General features: G+C 39.9%; 1 protein-coding gene across 1 annotated transcript in view; it reads left to right on the top strand.

Annotated features, from left to right (window-relative positions):
* The window catches only part of STK32A (serine/threonine kinase 32A), a 95,308-nt gene that overhangs the window by 41,388 nt on the left and 32,635 nt on the right, over window positions 1-21,285 (top strand). Inside the window, exon 5 of the mRNA XM_090288063.1 lies at window positions 2,952-3,125. Within this exon, the coding sequence (XP_090144189.1) occupies window positions 2,952-3,125 (174 nt within the window). The remainder of the gene's footprint in view (window positions 1-2,951; window positions 3,126-21,285) is intronic.

The following is a 21,285-nucleotide window of genomic DNA, read 5'->3' as shown; positions in this document are numbered from 1 at the left end:
TTACTTATTTCCTCTTACTGAGCACACTTTGCAATGCCATTCATGTTCCCTGGGACTGGAGTTGTTCATTCTGGAGCTGACAACTAAGAAAGAAATAAGCCATGAAATGGCATACCAAAAACAAAGTCATGGAAATGTAACAGTGAGTCTGTGTGATAAATGGTGGAGATACAAAAATCTTCTTACTCTTCTTTAAAAAGAAAATCAGAGTATGATATGAACTGCATATTCTAGTTATTGTGAAACTGTATTAGACCCACATATTTTACTGGGTACAGTTCTGAAAAATAAAATACTTATCTTCCCTCCCTCTGAGAGTTTCAAATCTAAGAGAGTTTCAGGTCTGATGTGCTGAAGGAGAAGGATGATTTTAACAGCCAAACCATGATTAAATAAACTTATACTCATACTGGGCAAGGGAAGCACGTTGCCTCTTGCCTTGCTTCTTTTTACTTTGAGTCATAATTCCCCGCATGGTTGAGCATTGTTCTTATCTTGCCACATGGGCACTTTTTCAGTCTGTATTTTGAGTAAAAATAGCTTAGCCCAAGGCCCAATAAAAAAGGTTGTTCATTCAGGGTGAGTTTGATAAAACCATTGCCCCCCCTTTGAGTTAAGTAGAATCATGAAAGAGTCCTCAGGTCTGTCACCTGATTTCTGCCCTCCACCTGCTTCCAGTGGGAGCTGAATGCAATCACAGCTGCTCCGAATGCCAACCCCATCTGCCTAGGCTGCCTCCATTGGCATCTAGATATGCTTATCACTAGCACTAACTTTTTTGTTTTTTGCTTTTTGTTATATATTTACTACAGACAATCATTTATAGTTTACTTAAAAAAATGTTGGTCTAATGTACACAAAAATTTCCTGAGAATGGTAATTAAAAACAGCTACTCCCACCCTCCTTGTCCACCTCACCATCCCTACCCAATACACTGGCCAACCCAAGGACTGCTCACATCCCATGAGCAATCATGGATTCTACTATATTAGCCTAGAGGACCCTAAAGTACAACAGGTCCCAGGCATGGTTACTTACTAATTAGCACCTTGCTGCTTCCTGAAAGAACTGTAAAACACAACAAATATAATTTTTAGTGGTACAGTTGAAAAGATGGTGAAAAAAATAGCCCAGGTTCAGGCACTTTTCCTGATGCCCATTAAACCAATAGCAGACATGACCAGCCAGTCATCGCATGAAGATGAAGAATATCATTTCCTAAAAGGCAATACCAAAGATGTGCTTCTCAGATTTTCACAAAGCACTTCCTGTGTTTCTGTCTCAATTGCCCCAAGGGCTTAATTTCTGACATCTTCCGTGTGACTCAGTCTTCTGTGGTAAACACAATTTTATCTATTGAACAAGTAAACATCAGGAAAGTTATTCCTCATTAGAATGTAACTGCATCAGATTAATGCTTCTTAGAATTTTCTTTCATGTGTTTTCAAATCTCTTCCTTATCCTTCAGCACAATGATCATTATAAAGAAGAAAAGTACTAAGAACAGTTCTCCCATCATTGATATTCTACATTTGTTTCCTGAGCAAAATATCTGTCACTAGGAATTGGTTTGCATCTCTGGACTCATTAGCTTGCAGGCAGTTAATTCTTGGATTCAAAAAAATTCTGAAGTGTGATTTCAGTGACATGATGTCAAAAGAAACATGTCAAAACAGTGTTGATACTGAGAGCTCTATTGTGATCAGAACTTGTGTCTCTGCTTTGAAAGAAACAAAACGAATCAAAGCAGCAGGAATGCATTTTAACAGGAAGTTCTATGCAAACAGCAGAGGCCAGATCTGCTCCCCTGTGGCTCATTTCCTCTTCCAATCCATCCTCCCAGTCTGTGCTCCTTCACGTGTGAAGCCCATGTCTGATCATCTGTCCTGCCCCAAACCCCTCGGTGTCTCCTGGATGCCTGTAGACTCTGAATGAGTTCCTCTTCTGGGACCTACCCTCTGCCCTCCTTCTCCAGGCTCCAGCTCCCCCATCATACCTGTTACTCCAGAAGACTCAACTGTTTCCTCTCCCCACTCACACTCTGTTCTTTCCCTGTCTGTGCTCAACACATGCCACTTTTCTCTTTCGAATCTGACTTTTGGACTTAGAGAACCCTTCTGCTCAACCATCTATTTATTGGGTGCTTGGCCTAATACAAGTTACTTAAACTTCAGTGAGCCTTGATTTCCTCATTTGTAAAATGGGAGCATAAGAGCGACATTGTGGGGCCGATGAGGGTAACACTGTTGAGTGCTTCTGAGCCTGCCCTAGGGAAGTCACTTGGTAGAAATATCAGTGATATTAGCTTTATTTTTTAGTTATTATTATTGTCAACATCCTTTAGGATTTAGCTCAGGTTTTACCTCTGCTGAGAAGCTTTCCCTTACCTTCTCATTCCAAAGACTGGGTGAATTACTTCCTTGTACTGTGCACTTTTTTCTTTATTGCCCCCTTTATATCTTTTTCCTTATCATTAGTTTGGGTACACGATTTCTAATAATGTTGCTGGGCAATGAAGTTGTTAGCCTGGAAAAATGAGCATGATAATGCTTCAAGGAGGCCTCATAACCCACATTTTATGGACCTCCTGCAACAGTGTGGTTAGGATATGCTTGTTAACGATAAGTGAATAAGTGAGGTTTTCTTTATTTCCTTGGCTTAATAGCTTTGTTTGCTAACAGTTAATGAATACCTACTATATGCCTGGCATGACTTAGATATTTTACTTTATTCTTTACTATGATCAAACATGGTAGATATTCTTAGTCCCATCTTATACATGTGGATACTGAGGGCCGAGAGTCATAAAGTGAGTGGTAGACCATCTACTCCCAAAGCCTGACCTCTTAGCTCAACACACTCTGCTCTGATATGTAGGGCATCATTTGCCTCTGCGACTCTTTAGTGTGTAACTGTATTATATACATTTTCATTTCTAATTCTATTCAAGGTACTCCTTCCAAGATGAAGAAGACATGTTCATGGTAGTAGACCTCCTGCTGGGCGGGGACCTACGTTATCACCTGCAGCAGAATGTCCGTTTCCAGGAAGACACCGTGAAGCTCTTCATCTGTGAGCTGACCATGGCCCTGGACTACCTGCAGAACCAGCGCATCATTCACAGGTCAGTCAAGTCCAAGAGGACAGTCTTGTACTGAGTACCCAGGAGAGAATTCACAACCTGCTGCACTCAGCAGAGGCTTGTTGAACATGACATTTAACCCTCACCTAATTCTTACAACAGTCCCTTGAGGTAGGTTTTTTGTCCTAATTTTGTAAATTAAAAACACAAAACAACATTGTGTCTAAGACCAGAATCAACTGAATATTGATGCTATTTTATAACTAAGCTCAGGCAAAGGAGAGAGAGGTGACCATATAGGAGCTTAGCAAATACTAAGTGAACTAACTGAAATAGAAATGAAGGAAATTCATGGGAAGGAAGAAAATTCTCTGGGAAGAAAGTCTTAGTCCTAACATCTGCCTGTCATCCAGACTGGATTGCGTCTCAGCTGTGTGTTGCAAAGATGTCAGCAGGAGTGATGTGTCTCATTCACTGGGGACATTTGTGTTGAACAAAGACAAACAAACACAGTTGAGCCTTCAACAATGGAGGGGGTTAGAGTTGCTGACCCCTACTTAATTGAAAATTTGCATTTAACTTTGACTCCCCCAAAACTTAATAGGCATTCTTCAGTATTCTCAGTTTCTGGCATGGGGAAAGGGGGTAAAAATTGTTTCTAGGCCCTGCCCACCATGAATACCAACATTTACAGATGCTCAAGCCCCTTAAATAAAATGATACAGAACAACACATACAGCCTGCTCTCTGTATCCAAGGATTCCCAACCATCGACAGAAAATCCTATTTCGATCCATGGTTGGTTGAATGCACAGGTGCCAGACTCGGGTATAAGAAGGGCCAACTGGGTATTTATTAGGAAAAATCTATGTGTAAGTGGACCTGTGCAGTTCAAATCCATTCTGTTTAAGGGCCAACTGTAATAAAGCAGCCATAAAACCAAACAGACAATAGAGGGGAAAAAGATAGTACTTTACATTTGTAAAGAAACTGGTGATTTCTTGTATTTCACTTGATCTCTGTAATAATTTATGATAAGTGATCAGAGCACATATAGTTAGATCAGTATTAAATATGAGAAAACCATAAGGGACATTAAATTGTTGTCCAGGTTACTGATAAAAATTTTGAACCTAATTACCATCAAAGCAGGTACTATTTTCTGATGACATGCCAGGCACTGTGAAGGACTTTCATATGCTATCTTATTAAATTCTCAAAACTGAAAGAGGACTCTGCATGTCATTAAAGTATCCCCATTACACAGATGAGAATAATGTGGCTCAAAGAGTTGCCAAGGACAAACCACTGACAAATGACACTGCCAGGATCTAAACCCAGTTCTTTGTGATCCTAGAGTCAGAGCTTTGCCTGCAACCCCAACCTGCATTTATTACACATATGAAATATATGCATTAATTAATTACATGTCATAAATGAAAAATCAACGCCTGTGACTGTCACTGTCATCTCTAATTCTTGAAGAATTTGTTGCAGTTTTAAGTATAATTATGTCTCATTTAGTAAAAAATTGACTAGATAAAATATTTGCTCAATAGGAGTTAACATTTATGTAGAATTTATCTGCACTAGTGCAGAGCCTGTGGATGAAGAGGTAACACAATAATTTATAGGTTCTCTGCGCAGGCACCATGGATCAATTTTTTGTTGTGCCTTGGCTCTGTACACTTATACAGTTATCATTTAATTTCCTGTCTTTAGAAGGGCCTATTTGCATTGGAAATGTGCTCTTTGGCAAAACAGATAAATGGAAAGCAGACCAGTGAATCATGATGTAAGCTCTTGGAAGTAAATTGACACACCTGTCATTTTGTCACTAACTGGAGTCCTGTTCCCCAGCGAGCTTTCTCTCAGACTGGCTGCCAGGCTGGTTCCTGGTCTCCCACAGTGCTTTCCGAGAACTTTTCATATTTGTAGCCTGTGGGGTCCCGCCCAGAGCCTCCATGCTCACTCATCCTCCCCCCAGTCACCACCCCACAGTCTGTTTTGGGTGCTGATGTTATAGATCTCAGAGAGGAGACAGGAAGGAGCTGCAGGAAACCAAGCCTTTAACCTTCTCCTTTCTTTGTTTCAGTCTGGGTCCTGTGTCTTCTTTCTCTGTGGTTCATTTTCCCTGTCATTGCAAGTCAAGATGCTCTGAGCATTTCCACTGTATGCTTAGAACTGTGTTCCTAAAGGAATTCCAGGGGGAAAATCCCAAACCAGAACTAAAGAGAAACATTGATATGATTGGTACCCTTAAGGAGCTTACTAATCCCAAATATTGTTCTGACCTTCTCTCTCTGTTTATTGCTTCCATCATAATTTTGCCACTTTAATAAGAAACCAAGGATTAATTTTCTATTCCTTGCCCTTTATACACCCACAATTATTACTTTGTGCCTCTCTTCAGAAAGACGTCTTTACACTGAAATGTCTCCTCATCATAGCAAATGAATGGAAGCCAAACTCAATGACTTTTTGAACACTATGTTAAAATGAGTGGCATCCTTCTGGGATCAAAAAACAATTCAGGTGAATTTCTGTTGCCTACAAGGCTCACTGTCTCCTCATGTGCATAGCAATCAGAGCATCTTGTACCTCTCTTGAGGAGTTGTAACACTTATGGTGTGCAATTAAATAATGTCTGTTTGCTCTACTAAGCCGTAAACTCCATGAGTTAGGGCCACATGTGTTTTGCTTTTCATTGTACAATCAGTGCGCAGCAGAAGTATGAGGGAATGAACACCGCCTGAACTGCACAAATGACCCAAGTTACAAGTTACAAATAACAAAGACAAAATGAAAATACTGGACATGAAAGCCAAACATTTTAGACCTACCTTGGTCTTCACATTGGGTCTTCACAATTATATCGTCCATCACCCATCCAGAGTACACCTGAGGACAAAATGAGTTGCCGTTATTTATTATGCTAGGACAACAGGCAAAACTCAAAAATATTCTGGGAAAATCTGGACACATATCATATCAGTAACAGCAAGGCTTTCCAAGACAGTAGTGACCAAATCGACATTTTAATTGTGAGAGAATCCTAATAACCGTAACTTTCTGGCCCCAAAGTAATGGGTATCAGTTTGAAGTGCAATCAATTTGAAATGGTGTCAAGTGGCTTAAAAAACATGTACATGGTAAAATTAGCAGTGACTCTTTGTGACATTTAAAGGGTAATGGCAGCTCTCTGAGGGTAAGACTCACGGGGCAGAGTTAAAAGCATGAAGAGCAACACAGAGGACGGAGAGGCTTCTGAGTATATAATTCTCTTTCTAAAACCTTTCTCTTCAGAGGAACCACCCAGACAGCTCGGGTTGGGGATGGATGGTCAGGGGGTGGAAGAATCGAGCAAAAAGAGAAAGAACTCAGGGGCATGGGCAACAGTGTGGTGATGGCTTGGGGAGGGGATTTAAGGGGGGAGCGGTGGTGGAAGGGAGTGTAATGGAAAGGGGTAAATGGTAATGGAAATAAAATATAATAAAAATAAACTATTAAAAACTAAAATATAAATATATTTTAAAAATAAAAAAATAAAATACAATCAATAAGCATGCTCTTGAGTGAGGAAGAACAAAGGAGAATCAACCACTTCATGCTGGATTTGATTGATTCTAACATAACAAAACATCTTTCAGCCACTTGGAAGACTGGATCGTAAGACACCTCCTGAGTTCTAAGTGAAAAAAAAAAAAAAGAATATAAAAAATACAGTGGATTCCCCAGACAAGGAAAGACCATCTGCAAATATCTGCAGCTGCCAAGTATGTGACTTCCTAAATTTAGATTAGAAACATTTTGTCTCTGGATATGGTAGACGATTCAGGACTATCCACAGCAGTCAGCAAACCCATGGAGCAGAAAGCTGCCATTTGGGGGGCCTCCTGGGCACCAGGCACTCCACTAAGCAATTGTGAATTATTTCACTCAATCTGCCCACAACCCAGGAGGTTGATGGTGTCATTGTCCCTGTTTTACAGTTGATGAAACTCTGGTTCAGAAAGTAACTTAGCTAACAAGTAGGTGAGGGTCACCTGATAGAAGTGCAGAGGTCTGAGCCACTGCCAGCCATGTCGATGTTGAGCACAGGGTCAAGGACATGGCTTGTGAGGCAGGACCACCTGCCTCAGGCTCCGCGGTCTGGCTGTACCGTGAAGATGATACATAGCGAACCAACTGAAGACAGAATGACCTAAAACTAGAAGTTAAATTGTGCAAGAAAAGACCCAAATACTTCAGAGATGAAAATGGTTTGGAGTAACTAAACAGAGTTTCTTGAGAGCTCAGAGAGTTTAAAAAGGATATTGATAGCCAAAGAAGGAAGAAAAATCAAGTCCTTGTACTGGCAGCTGAATGAGTGAAAGCACTCGTTTGTCTCTCTGTGGTGACCTCAGATGGGCTGCTTTAATATTTTTTTCTGCATTGACTTCCCTGGCAGCAATGTCTAGCCATTTTAAAAACACCACAGGCCCTGGTTTTGCCATAAATTCCAAGTGAGACATGAAGAGTTTTATTTTGTTTGTGGATTTTTAAAAATTTCACAGACTTGAAATTTTTCTATACTTTCCTTAGTATGTAGCCTATTTAGCTAATTTCTCTCAATTTTAGAATTTTCTTTTCTGTTCTTGTGAAAGACACTGGATTGCCTAATAACCGTTAATTTGCCATTTTACAGTTTTCTCGTTAGTCAAGGAGTGAAACGTTTTTCTATGAGTACAGCTTTGAAAATCAGCTTGACTTTCCAAATTATGGCCAGATTCTAATTCAATATTCCCCTTTACTTACATTAAGTCAGTGAACAAAGATTTTAAAATATGGACAAAGTGATTAGTTGTTTTTGTTAAGAAAAAAAATAAGAAAAATAAACTCATTACAATCCTTCCTACCAGATACCAGTATTTGTTTGCTGGTTGCCATATCTCTCCAGTGAATGATGGGATGGAAAGTAATTATTACAGTCCAGAGATGAATTTGTATTCACTTCCTTGTCAGGTGTCAAAAAAGACCCAATTATGAATTTAAGCAAATGAGATGAATTGTATGGAATAGTTAAACAGTAAGTAATCTTGGATCAAAATACCTGTTGAGAGGATGTATGATCCTTTCTCTATCTTTCTAAGAATAACCTCCACTCTAATGAAGTTTTAACTCACTGCTTTCTACATTCCCATAGGCATGGGATAAATATCTAATTAGAAAATTTGTATAAGTAATTACAGTACAGCAGAGAGAGTTGCAACAATTTTACTTCCAATCGATTACAGATATGTTGAAGTAGGAATAAGAAAATGCATGTTTGTCAAAAAATAGACAGATGGTGGTTTTATGCATCACCTTTGTCTGCTTTGCTGTGCTCACAGGAAGCAATACCAACACCCGGTTCATCCCAGAGCTTCTGTAAGAAGCATGCAGGAAGTTGTCTTTGCATATCCCCTCTTGATCCACAGTAACTGCTTGTGAGATGTTTCTACCATTTTCCTAGAAATCATCATCTTGATAGTGGAAGAAAAAACTTAGGAATAATGCTTCTATCATAAATATTCATTCAAAAACCGATTCTTGGGCTCCTTTGCCAAACAATGTTCTCAGTGCTGACCTCCAATGGTGAAAGGACAGACAACTCCCATCGTCAGAGATTGATAATATTATAGTATGAAAGAGAGTCAAGTAAGCACTTCAACACTGGTCTCAGAAAGGTGTATAATAATTTGGTGGCATATACTATAAAGAAAACAAGCAGTTGTATGTGTATCCTGAACCACACACACACACACACACACACACACACACACACACACACATCACTCACACTCAATTGCATCTTCACAATGGTCATGATCATACTCTTAATTGTAGCCCCTGGATCACAATGTTTTTTTGTTTTTTGTTTTTCTTTTAATAAAAAACTGTCTCTCCCTCCTAAACTTAACCCCTATGGGTGGAGACTACACCTCACTTGGGCTCTAATCCCCAGCATGTAATCTAATCCAGAGTGGCTGTCGAATAAATCAATGACTGAACAAATGAATGAGGGCAGTGTATAGGTAGATGGTAAAGGTTGCTATGGAAAATCCCCCATTTTCCCATGGCATATCCATGGTGTGTGGGACTTTTCCCCATGCTGTGTTAGTTTTCTATGCTGTGTAACAAATGACCACAAATGTAATGACTTACTACACATTGATTATCTCACAATTCCTTTGCATCAGGAGTCCGAGCACATCTTAGCTGAGTTATCTGCAAGGCTGCAATCAAGGTGTTGGCCAGAACTGGGATGGACAAGAGCTCACTTCTATGTTTGGTCAGGATGTTGGCAGAATTCATTTCTATGTGTCTATAGGACTCAATTTGTTTTTTCAAATTTTTCAGTGAGGAGAGCAAGACTCTGGAGTGAGTCGGCTAGCAAGACAGAGTATATATCATTGAATAACATTATATAATAAACCACAATCACAAGAGTGACCTCTTATCAACTTTTGCCATATAATGTTGGTTAGAAGCAAGCCATACAACTCAGGGGCTGGAGATTATACAAGACATGAACACCAGGAAGTGTTCCTCTAAAGAAGTACTACACCAGACTCTGACACCAGTTTTCTCTGTGACCTTAAACAGCTTTGAACATCTCCATTAAGGAAAAAGTCAAATGAGCAAGAAGTTTTTTTATACCTAAGAGTCCAGGGTGATTTTGTTGTTGGTGGAAAATGAGTTTTTGTGTATTACAAGGAAAAGAATTTCCTGAGACCTGTATGGAAGGATTCATGGTGAACTTTACTGATGATGTAAAATTAAGGGGGTTCCCCTCCTGACTTCCCAATGTCCTATGTCTTTCTGTCTTACCATGGAAAAGGTCCAGTCTTATCTTTAGCAAGGACAAGACAAAAGCCAATGTCCAGAGTTTCTGTTCAATAATGAAGTACAGTCCAGTTCAGCATCCAGCTAGCTTAGCGTGTGTTTCCAGCTGCACTCCATTGCTGGGCTGCGGTATTCAGGCTCCCTCCCAGAGCCAGTATGTGGAGTCCCCATGGCCATGGGCCCTGTGGCCATGGAGAGAACAGGTGTGTGTACCGTGTGAGTGAGGGTCATTGGGGGAGGGAGGGGAGAGCTTCTTTGTTCCCCTGGGATTATATTAGTTTGGGCTTGGCATAGATCAGGTGCTTTGTCAGAAGAACCAACTTCCGAAGCTTTCACAGGTTTTGCATAGGTTTACACCCCCTAGTTAGAATGACAGGTCTCTTTGGTCCAGCACCTTGCCCTTGGGCCCCCAACAATCCAGTGCCAGAAGGGCGAAAAGGAGGAGTGTTAATGCCTTGGTGGAGCATGGACTATGAAAAGCAGTAGCTCCTGGTGAAGCAAACAGGCTTATGTTCCCCAGTTTATTAACACATTGTGTATGGGAGGCGAGAATTCTCGTCATTTCTAAAAGGCATTTAAATTCCCTGGTACACAGCGTGTTAAGCTCAATATCTAAGTCTCTTTGCTCCACTTTTCTAGCTGAATACCGATGGTAACAATTTCTTCTCAGCGCTGGTGGGATGCTCTTCAGTGTATGATCTCCTTTTTCCTCTGCTCCTACCACACACCCATTTCCCCCAGAAGGCTGCATGGCAGAAATGAACTGTCTTCAGAGCATGTGACAGTGAGGCGTGGCAAACAGCTTTTAGCACATTCACTACTCAAGGTCTTATTTGCAATTCCGTTGTGAGCCAAAATTATTTGTTTGAGCCAAGGTCTTTAGTTTGTTACAGGCAGAGACCTTCTAGGAGGCTGAGTTTGACCTTTTTGTCTGACTCACACACAATGTAGTATCTTGGAAGTCACATTTTATTTTCCTGAGATGATAATTCAGAGGGAAAAAAATAAGATCTTTCTGCAGCTAGTCATTTTTGTCAATGATCATTAAATGACAGATGAGCTCCTGGAAAATGAACTTTTCAACACAGTGACACCCCAGCTTTCAGAAGTACGTGGGGATGAGTCATCTGGAGAGATGTTTTGCTAATTCCTGATGGTGTTTCTCCTTTCTGCTCACCAACATTTTAACCATTTCATTTATACATTTATACTACAAAGTACATATATCATTTTCTTAATGACTCAAGGAGAGCTATAATTTATTAAGCACATATCAAGCACTGAGCTAATGAGCAGTTTGCACACACTGCCTATTTTGATGGTCAACAATACCGCAACGGGATTATGTGACTTGTCCTGTGTCATACAGTTAGTATACTAAGGCCAGATTCAAAAGGAGGATCATCTGTTTCAAAGACTCTTCATATTAGGCTCCTTTAGTTTCACTACTATGAAATAATAGACATCCTCAAGCTCAGATGAGCTCTTTAGTGCTATTTAACCAATAACAACAAACATTTGTTTAAGTATATATTTTAGTTGGTTAGTGTTATGGGTGAAACGGTGTTCCCCCAAAAAATACATATTGAAGTCCTAACCCCTAGTATTCCAGAATGTGGCCTTATTAGGAACTAGGATCTTCATAGAGGTTATCAAGTAAAAATTAGTTAATTGGGGTGAGCCGTAATCCAACGTAGCTGGTGTCCTTATCAAAGCAGGAAATTTGGACACAGACATAGACCTACTCAGAGGGAAGGTGATGTAGAGAGACATCGGAAAACTTCTATGTGAAAATGAAGGGTTGGGAGGAAGGCCACAGAGGGCCAGAAACCTAGCAGAAGCCAGGAAGCAGCCAGAAACGATCCTCCTTTACAGGTTACAGTGCGAGCAGCGCCCTGCTGACACCTTGATTTTGGACTTCTAGCCTCCAGAACCATGAGACAATGTATTTCTGGTTCATTTTTAAAGCCACTCAGTTTGTGGTACTTTATCAGAGCAGCCTTAGCAAACTAACACAGTGTATGTTTTAACAGTTTTCGTAGCTGCTAAGATTTCAATTTTTGCTTCTTTAGCAGGTGCTGCTCGGATCTCTTCTGTCTTCAACTATATTATGGGATGGGAGACCAGATAACAAAATCTGTTAGAATTATGTGTAAAATTATGGTAGTCCAGTTCATTAGCTTGAGTATATGGTAACCTATTTTATGTTGCCCAGAGACTATCTTTGCTTAATTTTGTATTTTAGATTTGGTGAGATATTTTAGCTATTTGTTGCTTTAAAAATATATATATATTTCTCTGGCCCAAGATATTGTGTTCTATTTTCAAATATCTAGAAGGGAATGTAAATCTTTTCCAAATGATCAAAGCAGCAAATCCAGTATGAGAAAAATAAAAGTCCCAAAATAGTTATAGATTATCTGATTACTTATATAATGCATGTGTCACTCGGTGTTGACTTTCTTCCTTGCAGTATATTGATAATGTTCTCTGTTTATTGCAGAGGGTAATAGATTTTGGTTTCAGGCTACTCTTTTCTCTGGAGTGGTTGAGGAAAGGCCCTTTCTCTTTGATTTGATAAATCCTCTCCTCAGTAGTTCACAAGCCCTTGCACATGTTCTGTTTCTAACTCCCATAGCAGAAGGGCAACTGAGCCTGAAAAACAAAACGGCTGTGCAGTAATGAGGGTATTAGGTTGATAGGTTCTATTCAGCACCTGCTCCCAAGCTACCAAATAATGAATGAGCATGAATTACACATTGTGAAAACAGGAGACTCTGCCCTCTTTGTATTATGCATCAGGCCATTTGGAGCTGTGCTTTTCACACAAGGCCACCCATTTGTAAAACCCCATATGAAAAAGACAAAAAACTGCTTGTTTCTAGGTTAACATTTAACAGCCTGTGCTGAGGTCTTGACAGTTGCTATAAGGTTAAGAGTTTCATTAATATGCAACCTGTGACTTGGTTCAAATTAAATTTTACTTTGCCTAGCACACATCTTAGTACAAAGATTAAACGTCATTCTTTCAGGGTTAGACATTTAACACATTTTTTTCAATGACAGTTGACATTCAATATTATATTAGTTTCAAGTGTACAGCATAGCGGTCAGACATTTATATATGTTACAAAGTGTTCCCCACAGTAAGTCTAGTAGTACCCAGCTGGCACTATACATAGTTTTTACAACATTACTGACTTCCTCTCCTGTGCTGTACTTTATACCACCAATTTGCCCATCTTAATCCCTTCCCCCTTTGTACCCATCCCTCCAACCCCACCCCCATCTGGCAACCATGAAAATACTCTGTATCTATAAATTTGTTTCTGGTTCATTTGTTTATTTTTTTAAGTTTCCATATGTAAGTGAAAATATATGGTGTTTGTCTTTCTTTGTCTGACTCATTCGTTTAGTATAACATCCTCTAGGTTTATCCATGCTGTTACAAATGGTAAGATTTCTTTCTTTTTTATGACCGAGTCATATTCCATTGTACAGGTAACCCCTGTATAACATGGCACTTCTACAACACAGTTTCACTCTAACATGGTTAGAGAATTGGGGAAAACTCCTGTATAACACAAAACTAAGGAAATCCCCATATAATACTGAACATGATAAAAGCTTTTAAGAGCAGAAGATAACTCATTTAAAATTTTTTATTCATATCAGTTTACTCTAAGAAACATAAAGAAAGGCCTAGACTTAGCTGAACAGTTAGAGTCATATTTCTTAAGTGAAGATCCTTATACTGAAAGGAGCACAAAATTAAAGAGAGAACTTCAAAAATGCTTAGCACCATGTAATGAAATTTATAAAGATCTCTCAGCTAAAAGCAAGCAATTTAAAATAACAGATTTTTTACAAAAAGTAGAGCATAGAAATCAAGATAATGCTGAAGAAAGTTCAGAGGATGAGGATATCTTGTCAAAAAACACATTCAGTTAATGGAACTTAGTAGTGATGACAAAGAACACATTACTTAATTCATATTAATATGTAATACTTTTGATGAAAATTGCTTTAATAAAGATATTTCTCTTAATTATAAATATATAATAGTATGCTTTTTTAATCTTTGGAACCTAAACACCCCCCCTTTTTTACTAGTTCTTTGTTTTGTATAACACAGTTTCACATTTGTAGGAACCTAACCACTGTGTTATATGGGGGGCACTTATATATTTGTACCACATCTTCTGTATCTAATTGTCTATTGGTGGACACTTAGTTTGCTTCCATATCTTGGTTATTGTAAATAATGCTGCAATGAACCTAGTATTTCTCACTTATTTATATGCCAGGTACACATTTCTTCTGGAAGCTTTGCTCAGGACACAAAGAAACTTCTTTCTCAGGAGCCCGTAGCATAACTCTTTTTCCTAGTCAGTGGCTTAATTTGGGTCTTTGGCCCATCCCTGAACCAATAACTAGGACTGTGGGATGGGACAACTTTTTGTAGCTTAGGCCTGAGTCACAGAACCCTTCTCTAAAGTCAGGGGTGGAGTAGGCTTCCCCAAAGTGTATGTGTGTGTGTGTGTGTGTGTGTGTGTGAGAGAGAGAGAGAGAGAGAGAGAGAGAGAGATTTGATGTCCAAATGACAATCAGAATGATCATTAAGGGAATGAAGAATGTTATGTTTGTAAGGCAATCACATTACATAAGGTTGTAACTTGCCCAAGATCACAGAAATAATAAGTGTTAAGCTGAAATTTGAACCTGAGTCATCTGACTTGAAAGTCCACCTACTTAAATCTAGGATCTACTGCTTCCTAAATAAATCTAGTAATTCCTGGGGTTAGAAAGGACCATTTGTTGTTGAGACTATTATGAACATTATTCTATGCACTAATATATTCATATGACCTAAATCTGATCATATATGTGTATATATACATGTATATGGTGTATGTATATACACACACTACATAGTGTAATACAGTATAGCATATACCAGGCTCATGTTTAGTCCATATGCTGGTATGGCCATATCAGTTGTAAAAATACTGAAATTCTTGTATTTCATTGCATTGATTGATAAAGAGCTGCTGCTTGAGCCACCTGCTTCCCCAGTCCCTTTCCTGCCTCCCCCATTCCCTATCTTTTTCTCTCCTACCTCACTCCTACCTCCTGTGGTGCAGCAGCTAAAGTGTTACCTCCTGGCCCAAAGGTGTCCCTCAGGGACTGCTACTTTGCCTCTACCATTGCCCATTCTAATTAGCTGATGACTGTGCTGTGCTGGTTGTTAAATGAATATCACCCCTAACTATCTATATACATACTATATATGCCCACAATACTTAAAAGAGAGTATACTATACCATATGTATAGTTTACTCTTACTAGTAAGAGTTTTCACTTAGTGATATGTTAGTATACACTAGTCACTGTTGTAAGTACTTAATTCTCACAGCCACCCCATGAGGTAAGTACCAATAGAATCATCCCCATATTATAAACTAGCCAAGCTCAAACGTGACCAGGATGGAGTCCAATACCAGGGCATCTGGTGCCAGCATTTCTGCTCTTTACTTATGCTCCCTGACTGCCTAGCTATAGGATGCTGAAGTTCACCTTATCTTCTTCCTTGGTAATAGAACCCCAATTTGGCAGCAAGGTACCCAGTCCCAGGTTGGGGGATGATTGGCTTAGTCAATCATGAAAGTCCCTGCCCCACCCCCCACCCCCAATCACAGTCTCCTTAATGTGGGGGATGAGCCAGTGAGGCCAGTAAGACCTAAGGGGGATTCTACTGTTACGCCCTCTAGAGAAACGTTTGCTTCCCGAATAAAAGATTATAAACCCAGCTGGTGCTGCCCTCTTCAGCCTCTTCCTGCCCTAAAGGCCTATGTGATGTCTGGAGCTGGAGCAAGTATTCTGAGACCATGAGATAACAAATGAAATTGTCAAGGTGGTGGAGTGGAGACATAATGGGGCTGGCTCTTTGATGACAGTGTGGAACCACCGCATGGTCCCTGCACTGCCCTGTTCTCCTATGGACTGCTTATGAGAAAACACCACTTGTTGATGTCCACCTGCCAAAGACCACCAGGAACACAGCTGGAATCCAGCGAAGTTGACTGGTATTTGTCCCCAAAGACAGGCTGTATACATAGTGAACTGTGGGGCATCTCAGAAGAGCGTGTCAGGAAGGCCTTGCTGAGGACTGGGGTGCTAATAGGTGGTTTGGGGAAGGTTTGAGACATCATAATTTTCCTCAGATTTGGGTGCTATCAGAAAGAGGGGCAATTCTATGACTGAGCATCTTAATAGTTTTGTCTGAGAGGTGGGAGGTAGGAGGAAAGGAGTGGGCCAGCGCAGTCACTGGTCAAGACAGCATCACTCCTGTTAGCCAGGTCAGGGGTCAGGGGTCGGGGGTGGGAGTGTACAGTCAGGTTTATAGTTTATACGGTGCTCTTGCTTTTGTGTTAGACATGACCCCATGATCACTTGGTTGTTTTGTCCTCTCAATTACCATCACTGAGTGACTTTGTCCAGTGTCGGTGTTCAGCGAAGTCCAGATCTTTGCAACAGAGCAGCTCCCGGCTGACAGCTGGCAGAGGCTGCTTGTGCATTCCCATACTCTCTGCTTAAGCCAATGGAAGTCAGGCTTTCCATCACTTGTCACAAGACCCATTTCTAACCAATGCACTAATTAATACCAATTCCAACTAACCATGCCCATACTGTAGTTTTGCTCATGTAAGCAATTTATAGTAGCACATTCCTAGCCTTGGCTGGGTGACTCAGTTGGTTAGAGTGTCACCAGGGTACCCCAAGGTTGCAGGTTTGATTTCTGGTCAGGGCACATACAAGAATCAACCAATGTAAGCATCAACAAGTGGAACAATAAACCGATGTCTGTGTCTCTCAAAAAAAAAAAAAAAAAAAAAAAAGAACAGACAGATTATAGCACATTCCTCCCCAAGCTCTCTTTGATCATAGCATCTGCCAAGAAAACTTACTTGCTGATTTTAATTGCTTTGCCCCATGACCAGCTTCTATTTTTCTTCAACAGGGTTATTGCCCTTGACATAAGGTCTCCCATTTCTGGTCCCCTTCATCTGTTTGTTTTAGACTTTATGGCCACATACTTGTCCACCTACAATCCCATCACTGTGTCTCCTTCTCTGGCTTTAGAGCCGAAGTCTGCGTTCACACAGCCTATGCTCAAGTCCTGGGGCCACTAGTCAGGAGCTATACAGATGACTTAGAAAGTCCCCAGATCTCTCTAGAAAAGTGATCTACAACCGGTGTGTTGCAAGAATTTTTAAAATATGCACTACCTGACCATTTAGTCAGGGGCACTGACCTCTTTTCTCTTAGACTGTGGAATTTAAACGAAATGACAACCGCCAGCAAAGCAATAGCCATCCAGTGTGAAAGAATCAAAATTATACCTATTTTTTTGTCAGATCAGGAAAAATACATTTTTGTGTGTGTGCTGCAGAATTGTAATAATTAGTTTATGTGTGCCTTGTGATTGAAAAGATTGGAAATCACTGCTCTATATCTGTTTCATTTTCAGTAGAATTAGGAAAATATTAATACTTACCTGCAGGGTAAGCGGTGGGGGAGAACTGAGTGAAGTAATACACATAAAACATTTAGCGCTGTTTGTGGCACATGATACCTCAATGTTGGCACTTCATTATAAGTTTGTACTCCTTGTAAAATATCAAAGCAACACATCTTAGTGTATGCACCAATTGGGTTCATTCTGTGACTTTTGGGGGGTCAAGCACAGCACCTGATACCTTTCAGAAGCTAGTGCATGCATGACTCTGGAAAGACTCAGATATTCTTTTTTTTTTTAATTCTCTTAGTGATTAGGAGAGTTCATTTGTTTCATTTTCAAGGGACAAATTTCTTTCTTCTGCTTGAGAAGATACTTTCAGTTCTGGAGTTGAAATGCAGCAAATTACTTTTCACCTCTAATTGAATGCCCCTCTCCTGTACTTAATCTAAAAAAGCAAAACCCTTCCATGACTGTTACCATCGATAGTCCACATTCGCTCTTGTTCCTTTTTCATTCTCCTTGCCTTATAGACTCTTTGTCTTCCTCTAACCGGTTCATTTCTTTCCATAAAACCTTGTGGTGTTGAGTGAGAGACCCAGGACACCTGCGTTCCAGCTGGTCTTTGCAGCTGAGTGATGTGGTTTGGGTCCTCAGTGCTCTGTGTCCTTGCCTGCCTGGTGACAGAATGCATATGTGTGACCTAGGATTCTATCCGTGTGAATTCAGATTAAAGGAAATAATGGTAATGAATGAGCATCTGACTATTCCTATACTGTAAGGCAGGAAGCCTTGTCATCTAAATATTCTGCTCCCAGAGATTGCAAGATGGTTAAAAATCTCAAGTCGCTGGGATCATGGTTTTCAATCATATCTCTCAAACCAGGGTTTCTGTGCTACTCTCTGTTGGAAGAGCGTGATTCATCTTTCTCGAGCAACAGCAAGAGATTTGGAACTTTTATGTTAAAAGGCACATGGATATATTATAGATAGGGTGCAAAATCTACATGATTTTTGAATAGGCGATAAAAACTATAAAGAAGAAAATTAAATTTGCTACAGGCCAATTTGAACCAATTAAAAAAAAAAAAAAAGCAGCCACTTGATAAAAAAGAGATGAGACCCGGGAGGTAATAATCCAATCCTGGCAGCTTATACTTCTGCCTCCTATTCCAAACTATGTGTTTGGGTTTTTTTCTTACAATTTCCCCCTCACACTCTCTCATCCCACCCAACTCTTTTCTTAACATAGACCTGTTTACGTGACCGATATCCTTTGTGCGGCGCCCTAAATAATACACTATAGAATTCTACGTATGATCTCTTTTCCCTTCTCAAGAACTGGGAGAGGGCCCAATCCTAGGAGAACATTAGGTAACACGGAGTTAAACCCAAACTGTGGCCCTGTCAGGAAGCTGATGGCGTGGGTTTTGGTTTGGATACACTGATTTTCTTGTTCCCTGTTCTCACAACACCCTGTATCGGATTGCGGGGTGAGTGACTTGATCCCAGGGTAGACACAGCAGAGGGATGTAATTAGCCTATTAAGTTCTGCTAATGTCCCATGAAGTCATTCGAGCGAGAATGGCAGCTGTATCAGTTCCGCCTGGGACTGTGCCGTGGGGAGCATTGCATTGCCACACGGTTTCTAGTTCCCAGTGCAGGAGCTGCTGACTCAGCAGGACGCAGCCTTCTCGTCTCTACATCGTGTATGTGCTTAGAAGTGTACTTTACCACTCCCCAAATTCACTAACATCCCCTCTGAAACTGCAGGCTTGGACTGCAGACATCACTTCTTTATCACTTGTACTCTGATATATACTCATCCACTTACTAAAACAATCCAGTCTTTAGTTGGCCAACAGTAAATAGCACATCTGGCATAGATGGAGTGGGGTGTTTTTTGGAGGGGGCTATTCTTTTGTTTTCTTTTTGTTTTTTTCTTAAGGGAAAAAGAATATGTGGCTTATTACTCCAGAAGTCTGAGAACCAAGGATCCAGGTTCATTCATTTTTATGACAAATATTTACTTAAGCACTTCCTTTGTGTTCTGGGCACTTTGGGGAGCCTGACAGCTACAGTACTGAACACTATAGAAAAGCTGTCCTTTGTCTGAGAATCTGATGGTCTCCATGTTAGACATGCCAGTTTGGGAATTTTTTTGGATAGAAGGTCATAACAACAAAGGAATGATTAAGGAAATGGGGATAATGAAACAACTAGGTGGGACAGGTGAAAAGATTATTGCAGGAAAGTCAGGGAAGTGAGAGGTTAAGGAATTAGATAGAATGTCCACACAGACATTGTCATCACCAAGAATGATAAATAACAGTGAGAGGGAACTCATTAGCTATATACTTCTATATAGATTTTGAGCAAAGTATTTGTCTAGAATGTGAAGGTCTGCATCTTAAAATCAGATTGATATTTTTGGACTTGAACTGAGCTTGGATGGTATTTCTGAACATGACTGTACATAAAAAGTCCCTAGAAGAGTTTGTGTTTGGACAATTAGTCTAGCTATCACAGGACTGAGCTAGATAGGTCACATAATCTATGCTTTTTAAAGCTCACATTGTGATTCTTAACATATCCAGGTTTGGTTACCACCAAGTTAAATCATATTATAGATCACTTTAAATGAAACCATATTACAGATTGCCTTAAATGAGAGAAACATTTTAGCATAAGTTAGTTCATATTTAGGATTTATTTGAAAGGATAAGAAAGTGGTGCTAAGTTTCATAACTAGAAAAATCTCAGTTCGCTCTAGCAGGAGTTTTTATATAGCACACTGGGCTTATTTTCATTTTTTTTCTCCTGCTGTATGAATAAACAATGTTATCATTCTGCAGTTGACCCTGTAGAGACTCAGAAGTTACCTCATCAACATTTTGGAAAAACTATATACTTAGAATCTATGCCTAAATCTTTATTTTTATGTTAAAAGTCCATTTTTTTCTTTTATAATTGTCTTAGATTTTCTTCATATTATTCCTCTGAATTTAGCAGTAAACACACAGTAACACCACTTTAAGCCTTTTTGGCATAGTTCCTTGTGAATCTTTCTTATCTTCTCCATGCCTAAAAAGAACTGTATCTCAGTTGTCTTTATATTTCTGGAGCCCTCGTATAGTGACTTATCAAAATAGGTAAATATTTAATGAATAAATGAATATGAGATTGAAGTTAGACATGTCACATTAAAGTAATTGTTAGCTTTCTGATCTCTGTATTATTCTTTAAGCATTATCTTTAGCTTTGGGGAGAAGTGGGCATAATGATATGTAGCTTTAATAAATACTAAAAGTGATGTTGAGGAATTTATAGAAGCTCATGAAGTGTCAAACCAGAGCCATCCATTTTTCCCAGCAAGCAGTCATGAATTCAGGCCACGGAATCAGTGTGCTGGTCTTGCTGCAACCAGGTCTCTTTCTTCCTGTCAGGGCTGCTCAGGCTCTCCTTTTTGCTTGGCAAACACTAACTGATGCTCACTGGGTGCAAGTCTGAAAGAGGTGGTAGGATCCTAACACCTGGTCTACTCCAATCTTTCAACTGTAGAGTGTTTGGTGGTGCCCCACAGTGCTCCGATAGTACTGTTAGGATTAACCAACCTTAAGTGCACTAGACATTCTCCTGGTATCACTGAGTCATTCAATAGTGCCCACCAGCCTCTGTGAGCCTATGTGATGAAATATGACAGTAATCTAGAAACCATCCCAGATATCGAGGAGCTCATACTCCAGTTGGGAAAAGAAGTAAATATAAATGAAACATGTTATGATGGGAGAAGCATACTCTGCAGAGCACATAGAA

This window comes from Furipterus horrens, unplaced genomic scaffold (assembly GCF_987537825.1).
Source record: "Furipterus horrens unplaced genomic scaffold, mFurHor1.1.pri manual_scaffold_10, whole genome shotgun sequence".
Lineage (NCBI taxonomy): Eukaryota > Metazoa > Chordata > Mammalia > Chiroptera > Furipteridae > Furipterus > Furipterus horrens.
Note: the sequence above shows the minus strand (reverse complement) of the source record. Positions and strands in the feature narration are given on the sequence as shown.